Below are 17,858 nucleotides of genomic sequence, written 5' to 3' on the forward strand. Positions count from 1 at the left end.
CGCCCGCCGCCGCGCGGCCTCAGTTTCCCCAACTGCCCACGCGGGACGGTGGCTCGGGGCGCGAAGCGGACGTCCACAGTGCGGCCCGGGCTCCGGAAGCGGGCGAGGCAAAGCAGGCGCACACGGCCGGGCTCCCGGCTGGCTAGAGCCCTTGGGAGAGGGGCTTCTCCTCCCTGAGCCTCAGTCTGCGCCTCTGCAAATGGGGGTGAGGGCCGCCCTGCCTCCGAGGGTTGCGGGTGGGCTCGAAGCGGGTGTGGCCTGCAGGCACTGGGGCCCAGGGTGGGTCTGTGGGTCTTCCTGCCCTCCTCTTGGGCAAGTTGCCTAACCCATCTGCCGCCATGGGCCTCCAGCCCTGGATTCCCTGCAGGAGTCTCCCTGCAGGAGGTACAAGGTCCAGTCCTTGGCAGCTCCCACCTGCTTGGGTAGATGGGGGCTCCCCTCCTAGGGGACCCCCAGGCTGGCCAAAGGCTGGGATGGCCTTGCTGGCCCCCCAAGCATTCTGCCTCCTCTGCCTCCCACCTGCACACAGCCTGTCCAAGCAATGGGCCAGCCATGGCATAAGGGAGCTCTGACAGCTTGGGCGCTGCTCCCACCCAGCTACACACTGGGCACCATTCCCTGCTTTCCTGGCCTCCATTTCAGGCTGGCCCTCGATGCCCCTTCCCACTGCAGCAAGAGGCTCCATCCCATCTGTGTGCCCCTGTTCACAGCACCCTTGCCAGTCCCTCCCCTGGCAGCACACTCAGCCCTCAAGGCCACCACCTCCCTTCCTCCTCTCCACCAGTTCCCTCCCCTGCTTGCAGCACCTCCTCCCCCATCACCTTCACTCAGCACACTCTCCCCCACCACACAAGCCATTCCCATCACCACTTTGTTCCAGGACTCCAGGGCCTCCTCATGCCCCCTGGCCTTTCCAGATCCAGGCCCCATGGATCTTTCTCAGCGGCTCTCCTCATGCCCTCTACCTCCCATGCACCTGTGGCACCCAGACCCTGTGGTTCCCGAATCCAAGACCCAAAACCACCAAGCACCACCTCCAGGCTGCAGTGCACACTGTTTCCACTGCCTCCAGTTGCAACCGAACTAACTCAGCCCTCAGGAATTGGTTCAAATGAACACCAGTCCTTCATTCACTTCTCCCAAAACAGAAGACAAAGGAACTCACTGTATCAGGCCAGCATTACTCTGACACCAAAGCCAAAGGCATCACAAGAAAACTACAGATCAACATCCCTTATGATTGTAGACGTAGAAAGCCTCACCAAAATACTAGCAAATGGCATTCAGCACCATGTAAAAAGGATTCTACACCACACCAAGTGGGAATTATCATGGGAATGCAAGGGTAACACTTACCTAGGGTTCAATGATTGTAATACATCATGCTAATCAAATAAAAGACAAAAAGCACATGGTCATCTCAACACACACAGAGAAAGCATTTCGCAAAAACTTGACAATTTTTCATGATACGAACAACACACCAGGAATAGGAGAAAACTTCCTCAACATCGAAAGGGTGTTTATGAAAAATCCCCAGCCGACATCATACTCAGTGGTAAAAGACTGAAAGCTTTCCCCTAAGAGCAGGGGCAAGGCAAAGACATCTACTCTTGCCACTTCTATTCAACCTTGTACTGGAGGTACTAGCCAGTGCAATTACGCAAGAAAAAGCAATAAAAGGTATCCAGATTGGAAATGAAGAAGCAAAACTATTCACAAGTTAGATAGTTATGTATACAGACAATTTCAAAGAACCCACGAAACAATTATTAGAACTAATAAACGAGCTAGCAGAATATAAGATCAAAACACAAAAAACAGCCATACTTCTATATACGTACTAGCAACAAACGATCCAAAAATTAGAGTTAGCTCAAGCGTTCCCTCCCTCAGGTTCCTTCCCTGACCTCTAGGGGTCCTGTGTCCCTCTGTGGGGTTAGAACACCCTTCTCTCCACCTAACACTGACCACACTAGCTTGTCGCTGTTCCCCATCTTCACCAGCTCAGGCCCAGCACAGAGGGGGCACCCAGGGAGCCCCAGAGGAGGCACAGAATGTTGGCCCTGTCACCGAGCCCCATGATGGTTTAGCTCCACTCGTTCATTCCATGGGCCTGTCAGCGGGAAGCCTCAGTCCCTTCCTCTGCAGGGGCAGACACAGCAGTAGGGACCCCTCACTGTGCTGCTGGGGGTGCCCGCTGAGCCGCCCTGGCTGGGAACTGCCAGGGACAGTGCTGGAGGGCCGGGTTCAAAGCCCACCAGGCCTGTCCTCCTCTGACCCCAGCGTGTGTCCTGGGGGAGGGGCAGCTACTGTGAGCAAGTATGGAACCCACCACTCCTCCCAGTCCCACACGTGTGGGAAACTGCAGGGGAGGAGTTAGGGCAGTATACAGCCCCACTCCGGCTCAGCTCAGTGGCCAGGCAGGTACAGGCCCGTGAGAGCCTCACTCTTGCCTGGCCGCAGTCTCTCTGTGGGCAGAATGAGGGCTCTTGGGTGGCCACTGACTAACCTTAGTGTGGAGGGTAGGTCGTGAGAGAATCCGGTTGTACTCTAGCTTCACGTCCCCTAGGAATGTCCTCACTGAAGGGACAGATGCTAACATCCTCAGCTTCTCTCCAGAGGACGGACTACCCAAGGGGAAACCCATCCTGAGGCCCCCAAATCCTCTGGTCCCACCCGGCCCCACCCTGTACCAGTGGGTGAAGTGGGCTGACACCTGACAAGTGCCCAGTGCCAGGCCAGGCTGGAGCAGAAAAAAGGAAGGAAATGGTAGCTGAGGGTAAGGGTAATGATGGGCCACGGTGGCTGTGGTGACCACACAGATTCTGGGGACTTTCAGCCCAGTTCAAAGACCCCAACTCCACTGGTGCCCAGGAAAATTGAGGGGAGCCCCCAAGAGACACCCAGACTCCTGGCCAGCCTGGCCTCCCCGGCTACCTCCCTCAATGTCCACGGTGTCACCCAGCCCCCTGAGGGTTTAACTCCACTCATTCATTCCATGGGCTCATCAGCAGGAAGCCTCAGTCCCTTCCTCTGCAGGGGCAGACACAGCAGTAGGGACCTCTCACTGTGCTGCCGGGGGTGCCCGCTGAGCCGCCCTGGGTGGGAGCCGCCAGGGACAGTGCTGGAGGGCCGGGTTCAAACCCCACCAGGCCTATCCTCCTCTGACCTCTGTTTCCTCTCACTTAAAGTGAGCACAGAAAGTCCAGTCGTCAGAGTCCCCCGACACCCCTCAGGGCATCTCTCCCTACATAGGAGGGTACTGAGGCCACCCAGGGAGACTGCTGTGCAGGGAGGGGCTTGGTTCCCTGCAGCTCAGAGGGGCTGACTAGGGCAGGACTCTGATGACACAGAGGTCGGCGTTAAGGTGGCCAGCATGGGGGTGGCCGCTGGGCTCCATGAACCCTTTCAGACGGCATGTGATCTTTGGAAGGCGGGCACCTCAGGCACACACCCTGGTCTCCGCTCCTGAGCTCACGTGACCTTCTCTTACAGTAGAGGTTAGTCCAGCCGACCGAGCAGCAGGGACAGGGGCAGAGCTGGTGGATGAAAACCGCTCGGTCCCCCAGAGACAGTCCTTGAGGAGTCCCACAAAGTGCAGGCTCTGTGGCTCCCCCCTACCACGGGGCTGTGAGCCCCACAGGTGTGTGGTGATGATTTGCACAGGCCCACGTGTGAGTGCCACAGATAGTGTGCTCGGGCAGGCTGTGCTTGTGAGCTGCACAGTGCACACACAGGTTAGAGTGTGCACATCAGTGTGTGTGCATGCGTGTGCATGGGTGTAAGCTTCTGTGTGAGAGCCAAGCAGGGGCCCTGGAGGCTGAGCTCCTGCGGTCTCCTCTCTGACACTTGCAGACATTGCCCTGACTGTGATGAGGGAGCTGGTGCCTCGTGCGACCACAGTGTCAGGGGTTCCTGTCAGTGGTGACCACACCGGCCCTTTGTGGGCGCTGCAGGGAAAGGGGAGGCTGGGACCTCCGGCCCCAGTGAAAAGGGGACCTAAATGCATTCATTCACACACTCACACCCACACAAACACACGTACACACACAGACACACACACAGACACGTATGCTTTCTCATGTATGCCCACTGACACAAATATATTCACACATACACGCTCATACACCCACACTCACTCACACACTCACTCAGACACACACACCCATTCGTAGACACGCACTCATTGTCACACACGCTCAAGCTCACTATGGATTCATACACACTTTTATGGACTCACACTGACACACACACTCATTCACTCACTCGTAAATATACACACATGCACAGCCTCCAGGGGCTCCCGAGACCCTTTGTGGGTGGCCCCCGTGCCCCAGGCTGGCAGCCTGGGCGTAGGTTAGAATGTTCTACTTGACAGCTCCTTAAGTCCCACGGGCTCAATGCTTTATTCCCGTTTTACAGACTAGAACCCTGAGGCTGGGAGAAGCGCCCTGGGCATTCACCATTAGCCAGGCTCTGTGCTTCTCAAGGATCACCCCACATCATCATCCCGACACCCCCTGACGTGTGAACTGGCGTCATCCCCACACCACTGATGAAGACACCGAGGGTCTGAGAGGCTGAGTCACCTGCCCAAAGTTACACATCCAGTAAAGGGTGGGGGACTCTCCAGGCACAGCCACGCCCCCAGGCAGGCACCCTGCAGGCGCTAGGTGGCAGTGGGGTTACGCCCAGGCCATCTGTTTTCCCCTTTCCCCTTTCCGTTCCCTTTCCCCTTTCCGTTCCCCTCCCCCTTTCTCTTCCCAGAATCTTCCTCCACAAGAGAATCAAAACCAAACATCTCCTGGGGTGGGGGAGGCGGCAAGCAGCCATGCCAGAGGGAAGGGGCATGACCTGGGCTTTAGGCGGAGAGCCCCCCAGCCCCTCAGCTCCATGCCAGGCTCCCAAGCATGGTCCACGTACACACACACACACACACACACACACACACACTCACATCCATTCACACATACTCACTCAATGTGTGAGCACACAGGACCTGGCAGCATACGTGGTGGGAAGGCGCCCCCCAACCTGGGCCCCCACCTCCCTGCCAGCTGCGGGCTGAGTAGCACATGGTGGGGGCAGGGGTGTCCTAGCAGCAGGCTCCCTCTTGGGGCTCCCACTGTGCCCCATCCAGTTCCGCAGGGCTCTCCTCACAGCCTATCGGCTCTGGGGTCCAGGGCTCAGCCTGGACAGTTCCACAGGCCCGGGGTTCACGCCACCTGCTAAGCCCCCGGTCCCGGGGCAGCCACACTGACCTGAGAGCACTGACCCAGCACATGGTTCTCCTCCTGTCTGTCGATGGGCTGGGGGCAGGTGTCCTGAGGCCCAGGGCGGCCATGTGGCTCAGGGGCCACAGGGAGGACCTACAGCCCACGTCCCCCAGGCGGGGAAGGCCTGATGCCCCGGCATTGTCCTGGGTGCTGCCCAGGCAGCTGCGTCCACAGCTCCCTCCTGCTGACAGCCGCCGGCTGCATCTGGGGCCTGTGGCCGCCAGGCTTCCTCCCCTCCGGAGACTTCCTGTTGCCGGGTCCCTGGGCAGCCCCAGCTAGCCAGCACTTCCTGCTTTCTACCCTCCCAGGTCCTGAGGCTGAAGTGAGACCCAGGGCTGCACCCATCAGCGCTGTTAGGCCTGCTGGATTTTAGCCAGCACTGCCCCCATGCCCTACTGCAGCCGGAGACCACAGCTCTCCAGGCCCCGGGGCAAGACCAGCTTTTTCCCCCGGGGAGGAAGCTCCCTGCTGATGCCCCACACACACTTCCTGTGGCCACCTCTGCATACTTGGCTTCTCTCCAGGAAACGACCAAAGCCCCTTCCCAGCCATGGGCTGTCACACTGTCTCCTTGGCCCCAGAAGCCCCTTCCCCTCACGAAGCTGATGCTTACACCCAACACTGGGAACTCACTACCTCCACCTCTCTGCCCTTTGACACCAAGGGACCAAGGGACCAAGGGACCAGGTTCCCAGCCTTGGCCCAGGCATTTGCCTGCCACCCTCCCTCCCTCTTCTACCACAGGCCTCCCCGTCTCCCCCAGCCAGGCATGGCCTCTGTGACAGAGCTGGGCTCACTGCCTCTGGCAATCATCACTCTCAACACCAGGCTTGACGACTATCAGAGCATGCTCTTGCCACTGTCCGGTCCTGCCCCAGGTCCCACTCAGAATGCGTCCCCTCCACAGCCTACACTGCCCCACAAGGGTTGGGTGCCTCTCCTGCCCAGATCCACAGCCAAAGATTTGGGGAGCAGGGATTCAAGCCCAGGCTGTTCGGTGCTGAGCCCCCACATCCCCTGGCTCTCTTCTCCTGAGCTTGGGTCTCAAGGTCATACCTCTCCCACAGAGGACAGGCCCAACCAAAGGAAGGAGCACTCTGGGACCACCACCACCCCCCCCCAAGTAGGATTTGAGGGTCAGAAAGGCCACAGACCACAGGGTCTCCGGGAGTTGCTGATGGTCTTGTCCACCAAGTTTCCTGGGGCACCTAGCCGTCTCACATACTTGTAGTCAGGGCACTGGAGGGCAGCTCCCAGGCCGGGGGACCTCCATCTCCCACAGCGTCCACCGCCCCAGACATCTGCCAAGGCCCTCGTGCTACCTGGGGGCCTATCTGGGGTCACAGACCACCTGCTGTCTCTTAGAGGATGGGGGGCTTGACCTTTGTGTCTGAGCTCTCCTCAGGATAGGCATGGCTGCCCTGGCCTCCCCACGCCTAGGCCAGCCTCGATCCCCTTTGGTGGCTAAGGGCAGACTGTGCTTTTGGCAGAAAGTTGGCCATGACAGACAGACACCAACAGACAGACAGGTAGCAAGGGGGAGGGTTACAGGGGGGTTTCTGCCCCTTCTTCCTCTTTGCGGTCTGCCCAGGGTGGATAGAGGGCCCCAGAGCAAGCTAAAGCTGGACACTCAGCCTACCTTTGTCCTGTGCCAGCTCTGTGGCCTCAACTTACTTAGTATCTCTGAACCTTAGTTTCTTCATCTGTGAAATGGGTGCTGAGGGTTGAGATAAAATAGCAGGTGAGGAGCTCCTGGGCCATGATCCAGCCAGGACAAGCCAATGGGCAGTTCTGGGCCAGGGTGGGGGCCTCAGCCTCAAGGGCCATGCTATGGGGTCAACAGAAGGTGGCAGGCCCAGCAGGCACTAGACTGGGGAGGCCTCCAGGGGAGGGGGCTGGATCTGACAGAGAGAGGCAGAGTTTGCTGGGAGGGGCTGGGGTGAGGAAGTCAAAGACAGGACAGGGGTTCGGGGCCACATCACAGGGTGGGGAGGAATCCAGGGGCAACAGGGTGACCGAGGCCCAGAGAGGCTGGGGTACAGGCGTGGGGGTGAGAAGCTGCCAAGACGAGGACCAGGAGCCAGCCAACACTCCCCAGGATGCACCACCCCTCACCGGACAGACAGGTGGATGGATGAAGAGGCCTGAGGTCAAGGCAGCAGCCAGAGCCTCCCCCGCCCTTGCGCCCTGGAGGGTCCCCAAGCGCCTAAACAACAGCAGAGGTAGGAGGGGGCAGAGGGCCATGAGGGGAATAGGATCCCCATCAGGGGTCAGACCCATGCTGGCCCCTTCTCCAACCTTTGTCTCCCTCTGGGAGGTGAAGGTCAGGAGTCCTGGGCTGCTATGTGACCTCTGCAGGCCACTCTTCTCTGGGCCTCAGCTTCTTCATGTGCCCTCCTACCTCCTGAGGCATCACTTTATCCTTACAGCGAAGAACACTGCCATTTATATTCCTGAAAACAGAGGACCCTCCAATAATGGCAGCTCCGTGACCTTTTACGGTGTGCTGGAGATAGCCATGGAAATGATCCCACGCCAGGATTCCAGCAGCAAAACGCGTGAGGGTGGAGCATGGCTGTGGTCTCTAGCCCACCCTCCCCCAGCTGCGGCTCCTCCCCCTGCTCCAAGGGCAGGTGCCTCAAAGTGCCGGGCTTGGGGACCACCCCACCACACCAAACGTAGGGCACTTACCAGGATGGGTGGGAGCCAGCCAGCAGGGCCAGCAGGGGCCAAGGGTCAGCCTGAAAAGAAAGCAAGACAGAGAGATTTCACTCTGAGTTCCTGGGGTCTTCAGCCTCCTCAGGAGCAAGGCAAACACCTAGCACAGCGTGACCTCTGCAGCTGGGCACGGAGTTTTCCTCACCCGTGTGCTCACAGCCCACGAAGCTGGTCCTATTGTAACCTGCGCTGACCGTGAGAACACTGCCATTCAGAGATGCTGGCACCGGCCAGGCTGATGGCCTGAGAACGGAGGGGTGAGGAATGGAACCATGTCCCTGGGAACCCCAGCCCCGGGTCTCCCTCAGGCACCCCGGGCCCCTGTGCCCAACCCAGTGCCCATCTGCCACCTTCAGGGGCAGCTCAGGCACTGAAGGTGCTGAGAAGGGCCTGTTGGGCTCTGGGGAGGGCCTGGGCCCAGGGAGGGGTGGCTGGCACCCACGATGGGGAAAAACATCAAGTTCTCAAAATAAGATGTTTTGTATCAGCCCCTCCCGCAGGGCCTCGGTCCACCTAGAGCCAGCTCTAGGACCCGTAGACACAGCTTCCCTCCTTTCTCTGAGCCTCACTCTTCTCTCCATACTTGAGGCTAGAGGCTGCCTTCCAGAGCAGGGCTGCAAGGGTCGTACTGGGCAGAGGGAGCGGGTGATGTAGAGGACAGGGCCCACCCAGAGTCACCCAGTGTAAGAGATACATGTCTAAGTCCTAGTCCCCAGATGCTACAAATGTGACCTTATTTGGAAAAGGGACCTTTGCACATGTAGTTAGGGATCTCATCCTGGACTGGCCAGATGGGCCCTAAATCCAATGACAAGGATTGGATTACAAGAGAAAGAAGAGACAGAGGCACAGATTGGAGTGACGGTGGCCCCAAACCAGAGAAGCCAAGGATTTCTGCAACCACCAGAAGCTGGAAAAGGCAAGGAAGAAAGGATCCTTCTCTAGAGCCTCCGGAGGGAGCATGGCCGTGCTGACCCTTGGATTTTGGATTTCTGCCTTCCAGGACTCAGAGAGTGAATGTCTATTGTTTTAAGCCCCCAGGGGGTGGTGCTGGGTTAGGACAGCCTTAGGAAACTATCACACACAGGGACTCTCCAAAGTCCTTTCCCTGGGCCAACTTCACTTGAAGCCCGAGCATATCCTGCAGGAAGAAACCGGTTCTGTGGGCAGCCCCTGCCATGGGCATCCAGCTGGACGGAGCAAACCTGAGCTGGCCTCCTTGGCTGTGCACACCTCCTGCGGGCCTGGCCCACCACCTCTTACCCTCCCAAGCAGGGGATTGGGTGCCACACCCAGCTCACACCCATCACACTTGCTGAGCCCTCCTCCTGCCTCTGGTTCACACCCCTGGCCAGCCCCTCCGTAGCACATTTCCACCATGAAGCAGGGGTCAGCCTGACTCCCTGGCCAGGTATATGGGGTCTGGCTCCTGCTTCCAGCCCTGGGCCCTTAACTCTGGGCCTGCCACATAGGCCCATCAATCATGCCCCATTCCCAGTACCTGCCAATCTCTTCTACCTGTAAACTAAATCCTCTCCAAAATGCTCCCTCATCCTTGGAAAACAGAACCATCTAGAACCTCACACCCTTCTCTGAAATCTCCGTCAGTGGCATAGCCTGATACACCAGAGTATCACACGGATACCCCAGCACTCCCCACTGGCCTGGGTCCCGCTGAATCCCCAGAGCCAGGCTGGTGCCTGACCCATGCAGGGCCCAGATGGATAGATGGGACAGATGGCTTCAGAGTCACGTCTACACACACGGCCATGCCCCTCACATGGCTGTAACTAGCCCTTGCCTAGGCCATCCCTCAGAGCCAGAGTGTACTTAGAGTTAATCTGACCCTGAACAAGAACTGATGTCCAGTGTGGCCACCACCAAGGCCCATCCATGGCCCAGGATCCCTCCTCGGTGAGATGAGGGGTGGCCAGCAATGAGCAGATATTCAAGACTGCTAACTGCAAAACAGAGATGAACTGGACGCATTGGAGCCTGCCAGTGTCCCCAGAAGGACAGCGGTGTGCTGGGGTCCAGAAGGTCCCCAGGGTCTCAGGGCTGCCCAGGATAGAGGCAGGAAGCGTCCAGTCACTCCTGTGTCCAAGCGCAGAGGAAATTAAGGGAAGTGCAGAAAGAGACCCACATGCATGGCTGCCCGCCCTGGGGCCTGGGCTTCTGGGTCAGCATGGGGGTGGGGGTGGGGCTTCTACTCTGAGACACGTGGCCCTCAAGCTCTGTCCCCAAAGAAGACTCATGAGGCCCTCACATCCCTGGACGCTGCCCCAGTCACACAGCACCCCGGAGCTTTCCTCTCCCTGGCCTGGCGTCTCTGCCTCCAGCAAACATTCCCAAGCTGGGCAGAGTGCAGAGCAGAGCTAGGGGCCCTCACAGAGTCAGGGGTACCCCTGGGCTCATACCCAGGGCAGAGCTCCCTCCAGCAGAGCCCGGAGAAGGAGGCTCCCCAGGAGGGAGCTGGAGCCTGGCCAGGAAGGAGCAGCATGCAGGCAGGAGGGAGGATGGCGGGAGCCCCGGGCCAAGGTCCCTGTGTGAGGGACAAGGTCCACTGTGGGCTGTGGTGAGGGGCAGGCTAGGTCTGGGGGGAACCACGCTGGCATCGTCACTGGCGTGAACCACTCCCCTGCCTCAAACCACAAGCCAGCAGAGGTTCTCAGGATTCACGCTTCGGTTCATCAGAACTTAAACAAGTCTGTGCCTTTTACCTGATTAAGAAAAAATGTCCCAGAGCACTGATGTGTGCCCCGAGTTCCTGGCCCGTGCCCGCGGAGGCAGCCTGCCTCTCGTCAGCCTTGCCCCAAAGTGCTAGCCCCAAGAGAGATGCTCAGGGCTTCCTGCCCCTGTGGTTCCCCGTGAAGGGGCTGCTCCAGCCTCAGGACCTGGGTGGGCAAGAAGAGCACAGTGGTTACTGCACAGGCTTCCTTGGGGACAGGCCTGGCACAGGCCTGCACAGGCCTGTTCCTTGGGGACAATCCCCTCTTCTAAACTTGTGGCCCACTCTGAGCCTAAGCTTCCTCATGTGAAGAATGGGGTTGACAGTTCTTCCAGGACCATCTGGCACGGCTGGTGGGCAGGGATACTCCAGGGGCACTTGGTCACTGGGGTTCTGTTGCAAACACTGTCAGCGCAGTCATGTTGGAAAGGGGGAGTGTGCTCTCAAACCATCCTGCTTGAAGCCGGGCTACACCTTCCCTTCCGGCCCCTCGGGGTCTGGACCCTTGAGCACCCCAGGATCCCCGGCCACTGATGGCCCCATTCTGAGCCACATTCCCATAGCGCTGGGAATTGCACCCAGAGGTGACCCACCGCACCCACAGGCCTCCAACCACACGCAGGACCCCTCTCCCAGCTCCCAGGAGAGTCTGCCCCTCCCTTCATACCCCGCACCTGAGCATTTCAGTCTGTCTGGGGACCACCTGTCCCCTCCTTCAGCATCGGCTCCAGAGGACGGTCACTCCTCATGTCCACCCCCCATAGTGTGTCCAGCACGAAGCAGGCACTGAGTACTTTCTAGAGCATGAGCTACTGTATCCCTGACTAGCTGGGTGCCCCTTACTCCCCATGGCGTCCAGCCCAGGACGCTCATTTCTTGCCTCAAGTACCCCCACTTCTCCACCCCTGGGGGCCTCTGGCTACATGACATATGCCCAGTGTAGGGGCTTTGGTGCCCACCAAGCAGGGCTTGAACCCCTCCCCAGAGTGACTTCTCCCAGCCTGTGTCCTCGTCCACAAAGCAAGGCTGGCAACCGTCACCGACAGAGCAGATGTGGCGCCAGACCAGGCACCCTCACACCCCGAGCACCTGGTGGACCAGGCCCTAGGCCGACAAGACTGCCCAACACTGCTGCTGACCTTCCAGGGGTCCAGGGAATGTGGTTGGGCAGGAGATCTGCTTTTTTGGCAGGATGCCCAAAAACAGAGACACCATCTCCTCTCAGGTCAGAGATAAGCTGATCCCTGGCCAGATGAGGGATCCACAGAGACCAAGACTTCCCCAAATCCAGTCTGCTCCCCTCTGTCCTTCGCAGGCCATGCCACATCGGCTCCCTCAGCACATACTCACTGAGCGCCCATCCTACTGGGCAGCAGAAGGCTCCAGAAGGCAGTTCTGGTGCTCGGTGCGAGGCCTGCCTCCCCAACAGAGGGCCCGGTTCCTGCCACCAGCCCTAGGCCGGCCTCCTCAGGAACAGAGGCTACCATCAACCAGACCCTCCTGGGGACCCCTGTGTCGCACACACATCCCACGGGGGCAAACTCCCCACCTGCTGAGGCCAAGACCAGGGGGTCACGAAGGCTAGGGTGCTTTCCTTCCTGTAGTCCCCTCCCGCTATGAATGGCCAAGCCACCGGGCCAGGGTAGGGGCCTGGAATGTCCACCAATGTGTCAGCTCTGTGGCCGGCGCGGTCCCCAGCTGCTCAAGGGTACACACTCTGCTGCTCTCCCGATGAGGAAAGGGAGGCTAAGAAGGCCGCAGCACAGCCATCCAGCCGGCACTGCCCATGGGGCCTGGAGCCCAGAGCCACCTCACCCACACCACACAGTCCGGCATTTCCTGCTGAGGCTGGCTCCCAGAGGCGCGAAGGGAGAGGAGGAGCCCCACAATGGCTCCCACCTGGGCAGAAAACACAGCAGCCCAGAGGGCAACGGGAGGGGGGCCCCAGGCTCTGGGCAGGAGGCTGCAGCACAGGGGGTGGGACAGACCATGCGGCATGCTGGTGCATGCCAGCCTGTCCTTGTGGGCTCAGGGTTTGCTTGTTTTACACTCACGTCCAAAGCCCAGGGACAGCCCAGTCGGGAGACATTCAGCCTGAGCCTGGCTCACTGCTGCCAGTGCTGCAGGGGGAGGACAGCGCTCGCCCCAGAACAAGGTCTGGCAAGAAGCAGAAGCCAAAGCCTCGGAGTCTCCATTGGTAACTCAGGCTGTTCTGAGAGCTGGCAGGCTCAGCGGGGTGAGAACCGAGGAGGCCCGGCGCTCAGTGCTAGGGCTGTGTGGATGGAGAGGTCCACACTTCAGCAGAGAGTCAAATGAAGTGAAGGAGCAGGCCATCAGATATCCCAGAAACAGTATTTCCGTCAGAAACGGGGGGGGGGGCCCCTACAGAGCCAGAGCCGAACCCCACTGGGTAGCTAATAAAACTGAGAGCAGGAAGTGTCGTCCACCACTGGGCCAGGGTGGGCTGGGGTGCTTGTCTGTCTTGCACAGAGCATCAGCGCAACCCCCAAGTTCTCCTGGTACTGGGGCAGAGGGAGGCAGTCAGGGCACTGCCACCTGCCGACAAACACCACACCCTTCACCCCAGGATCCAAGCTGGCCCCACCCAGAGCGGGGCTCCCCATCTGCTGGGGAGGCAGCCACTTCTGACTCATGTCCCTGTGACCACTATTCCACCCAGACACGGTGACACATCAGCCAGCATCCTTGGAGCCATCTTCCACATGAAGTAGCCAAGCACAGAAACCACATGGGGGGTGTCCCGGATGGGAAGCAACTTGTGCAAAGGGCCTGGGGTTGGGGTAGGAGGGAACACGCACCTCAGACCAGAGGGACAAAAGCAGTTTCATTTCAGAGCTGTTTGTCAGGGCCACATGCCCAGCTGAGTGTGGATGAGATCCCAGGCCTGTCCCCAGGGTGAGGTCCCAGGCCAGGATCCCATTCAGGCTTAGGCTCCGGGCCCAGTCTCACTGATTTGCAATGGGGTCCTGGTGCAAGTTGCTTCACACCTTGAGCCTCACTTCCTCATTCCCCAAATGGGCTTATTGCTAATGGCACCCTGAGGACCAAAGAAGACCGACCGTTCACTGGAACTCTGAGACAGCCGCTTGTCCCAACACTGGGTCTCAGGGCCTCTGAGGGTAGAGGGCATGCACTCAGCCCAGATCTCAGTACCAGGGCAAGGTGTAGGAAAGGAACACAGCAGGGATGCCAAGGCCATGAAACTGATGCTAGGGAGGGATGTGGGTAGAGGAGGCAGCCAGAGAGATCCAGCCCCACTGCTCCTCGAGGGAGCCGAAGTCAGAGACCAAAGGTCAGCCATCATGGGCACACTGTAAGGACACCTGCTGTCCACCTGTGCCAGGCCAAGGCAGCTGTGCGAGCCCTCCACATTGGCAGCCACTTGACAAGGCATCTCGGGCTAGGCCACGAGGGACACAGCCTTGACCCCTGCAGCAGTCAGTGGCCTTGGTCACTCAGCCATCTGTCCCACCACCCCTCTCCTTAGTATCTTTCCTGCCACGGTGGCCTCCCTTAGACCACAGGAAACCGTGGTGTCCCTCAGCACTCTACAACATTTCACTGGCTCAGGGCTGCTAGGTCAGGGCAGGGTCATGAGGTGTGGCCCCCAATCTGGATCCTCCAGGGACTCCTTACTCACCAGGAACCCCAGGTCACCATTTGTCCAATGGGGTTCTGGCCTCCTGCTGACCCTGCCCCAGGCCAGAACTCAGAGCAGGGACTCTACACGACAAAACCTCTCTCTCATTCTGCTCATTTCAGCCTTTTACAGTGAGGTCTTTCTTCTGTCTTAATCCACCTACTGTTATACTTTCATCCCCAACAGAACATTTTTAAGCTGTTCTCAAACCATTTTTTTCTTCGATGCTGTTGATTAGTTTTTACTTTCTGAGGTTTTTTTTTTTTGTTGCCTTTTTTTTTTTTTTTTTTAATTTTATTGCATTGTCTTTTGTTTTTGGTCACATTGTATCCATCGGTAAATTTTACGTTGGCCTCGGGAGGTCTCACACCGGCCTGGTCTTGCCCTCTCATTGGTGACCTTCTGAAGTCACTCACAGGCCAGCAAAGGGGAACACCCAGGTGACAGGCTAGCCCGCCTGTCGGGGCTACAGTGGGCAGGGCCTGGGGAAGCATGCTGTGGCCACTCCCAGGCCTCCGTCTCTGGCTGGACAGAGACAGGGAGACAGAGACAGGTCCAGAGGGAGGGAGCCAGAGAGAGGACACAGGAAGAGGCCGGACAGAGGGCAGAAGAGGGAAGGGGGAGCAGGTCAGCCCCCCATTAGAGGAACTGAGAGCAGTGTGTTCCTCCTTCGCCTGGGAAGCCAGGCTTGGGCACTGGACAGGATGACTCAGCCACTGGCTCCTCCCGCGCCCTTAGCACAGACCCCCCACAGGGGGACCAGACTGCTCCCAGGCGCCCTCATACTGCCCCATTGTTCAGAGGCCCAATGAAGAAAAGGGTCTGGCAGGGGGCCCAGGTTGGCAGGAAAAGAGCCCAGTCCCCAGTCTCCCCTGCGAGCAGTCTGGGCCCTCCATCAGGGGGTCTACGTCCAGCCACCGTGCTGTCCTGCACACTGTCCCCTTTCCAAGGCCAGGTGTCCTGTGAGATGCCGTACCCCAGGCCCACCCTCCTGTCCCCCCACCCTACCCTCTCCTGGCTCTGAGCCGCAGCAGACTGGTGGTTCTCAAGGTTCTCAAAGGTGATCACACTCAGGCTCAAGTTCAAGGTCCTTACCCAGCCGGTGCTCAACCACAGTGCACACGTCACACCCCTTCCCTGACCTCCTCATATCATTTCCACCTGACAAACTCCTGCCTGGCCTTCGGCCCCAGTTCAGAACACCCCAAGACACCCCTGATGCCCCACAATCAGGCTGGGGCATGGCTCCCTGAGGGTTCTCAGAGCGTGACGCAGGGCAGGAAGAGGGGCTTACCCCATCGCTGCCCAGGGATCCCAGGCCGGGCCCTTCCTGAGGCACACACAGCTCTGGTTGGTGCCCCCAGACACCACAGCCAAGACCTGTATGAGCCCCATGGCCGGAGATCTCCCGTCTGCCCACCCCCACCCCACACCCTAGCCCTGAACCAGAGCCCTAGAGAACTCCCTCAGATCCCCACATGCAACAGAGACAGGGAGTCTAACTGAGGCGCCAGAGGCAAGGAGGCTTCTGCTGGCCAGCAGAGCCCAGAGCCAAGCTCTTGGGTGCCAGCCCCTAAGGCCTCCTCCTGCCTGGGGCAGCCTGCTGGGTGGGAGGGGGAGGGGGTACGGCTCGGTGGGTGCTCTAGGAACACCCTCCCCATCCCCAGGGAGACAGCTGTGGGGTCACATCACTGTGGGCCAGAAAAGCCAGCAAACAACGCTGGGGGGGGGGGGGGGCGGGGGCGGTGCAGAGTCAGTAACACCAGGGCCCAGCGCTACCCCGTCTGACCAGGACTGCCTCCCCCACAGGCCCAACAGCTGCTCGGTTGCGGTCACTGACTCCACCCTGGTCAGCTGACCCCCTCTCCCCACCACACACCTAGCTCTCCTGCATGTCTAAGCCCCCTTCCAACCACCCCACTCCCACCCAAGCTGCTTCACAGCCATTGCCGCAGGGGGGCTGTGCGTGTGGGAGCATCTCCAGACCCGAGTGAACTTTGAAAATAGAAACCAACCCCTGCTCGAGACCCTCCCGTGCCCTCGGGCCTGACTTCCGCACCCCTTCTGCCTTCTCCAGGCCTCTCCTTCAGAGTCTCTATGCCAACACACCGCAGGGCCCCTAGCCTGGCTCCTTTTTTCCCCTTCCTGCTCCCACCCCAAGGAGGCCCCATCATGGATGCCCCCCACGGCACCTCCTGTGCCGTTCTTGGGTGCTGCCCACTAGCAGGGCCAGGACCACCCCCAGGCCAGGCACCCAGGAGGGCTCCGTGCAGGTTTTTGAGGGGGTGCATGACTCAACATGGAGGCCGCTGGCTTGGGCTTGGAGTGGGCAGTCTCCTCCTGCTTCCCAAGACCTTGGCCCCGGAACAGCTGCCCCCCACCCCCGCCCCCATGCCTGGCTGTTGGGAAGCTTGGGCTTGGGGCAGGGCCTCCTAGATCCCCTCAGGAGTAGGATCTCTTTCTCAACCTTCTTCCTTCCTCAGCAACTTCCTGCCTCCGCAGTGAACATGGCCACCACCAACCACAGCACTTCACCCTCCCATCACAGTCCCAGGAAAATGGGAAGACTGGTTTCAGAGAGCCCCTGCCCCAGGTGGCAGACCTTCTGAGGCCAGGTGCCCAGGACCCCAAAACAGGTCAGGGCCTCGGAGACGGGCTCCATCCCTCACTCCATTGTGGACCACTGGTGCTGACCCAGGTGGGACAGAACCCAGACCTGCTCCCAGCCTGGGGCGTTCCCTACACCCCACCACCAGACCAGAGACAGAGCCCTGACCTAAGGGCAGGCATCGCCCTCCGCTGGCAGCTGTAGCCCACGGTCTGGAACCAAACTGGGCTGGGAAGGAAATGATTCCAGAGTCTCCTGCTCCCAGGCCACCCCTCCCCCAAGTAGCTTGCTGTGGCAAGGAGCCAGCGCTGGGAGTTTGGGGGTCCCGGCCCTGTTACATGCCAGGCAGCAGTGTCGGGGTAAGGTCCCCGGAGGAGCATATCCTTCCTGAGCCAGATTGGAGAGACAGGAGGACTGCCTGAGGAAGGGGGTACAATGCAGACAAGATCCTGAGACAGGGTAGGGTGCAGGGAGGCAGACACTGGAGCCTGAGGGGCTACCACCAAGCACCATCAGCTCTGACCCGAGCTGGGTGGGTCGGCAGGGAGGCCTTGGTGGCCTGACACCAACTGCAGGGGCTCTGAGGCCCTCTGCTGCGTCCAGCTCACAGCCAGGTCACCACCCTGCCTCCTGCTTAGCACCTCCTGCATTCCTAGAGGTTCTAGGCCTGACAGGCCACCTCCCATCCTAGGCTGAGGGCTAGGAGACACAGCCACTGCACCCTCTGCCTGCCCAGCTGACCACTGATCTGCCTGTCAGGGCCAGGCCCCCAGTGCTGTGTCCGCCTGGCTATCAGGGGACCCAGGGAGCCAACACAAACAGCTTGTCCCTTTCCGGACCCAAATAGGAGGAAAGGAAGTAGCT

General features: G+C 59.6%; 1 protein-coding gene and 1 long non-coding RNA gene across 7 annotated transcripts in view; one reads left to right on the forward strand and one right to left on the reverse strand.

Moving 5' to 3' along the window:
* The window catches only part of SH3BP2 (SH3 domain binding protein 2), a 36,031-nt gene that overhangs the window by 13,030 nt on the left and 5,143 nt on the right, over positions 1 to 17,858 (reverse strand). For 2 of the 6 annotated variants that reach the window (XM_058719643.1, XM_058719644.1), the window contains exons 2-3: positions 7,971 to 8,020; positions 7,578 to 7,732 (exon numbers count right to left, since the gene is read on the reverse strand). Coding sequence is in view for 1 of the 6 variants with exons in the window: in XM_058719642.1 (XP_058575625.1) it covers positions 5,265 to 5,347 (83 nt within the window). In the remaining 5 variants the exon portion in view is untranslated. Of the gene's footprint in view, positions 1 to 5,264; positions 5,991 to 6,918; positions 6,997 to 7,577; positions 7,733 to 7,970; positions 8,021 to 17,858 lie in introns of those variants that run through there. The other 4 variants (XM_058719647.1, XM_058719646.1, XM_058719645.1 and 1 more) reach the window with 3 other exon arrangements.
* Positions 62 to 4,581, forward strand: LOC131506043 (uncharacterized). The gene is made up of 2 exons (XR_009258701.1): positions 62 to 205; positions 4,426 to 4,581. It is a non-coding gene; the product is annotated as an uncharacterized LOC131506043 (long non-coding RNA).

The sequence above is a fragment of the Neofelis nebulosa genome, chromosome 3 (assembly GCF_028018385.1).
Source record: "Neofelis nebulosa isolate mNeoNeb1 chromosome 3, mNeoNeb1.pri, whole genome shotgun sequence".
Lineage (NCBI taxonomy): Eukaryota > Metazoa > Chordata > Mammalia > Carnivora > Felidae > Neofelis > Neofelis nebulosa.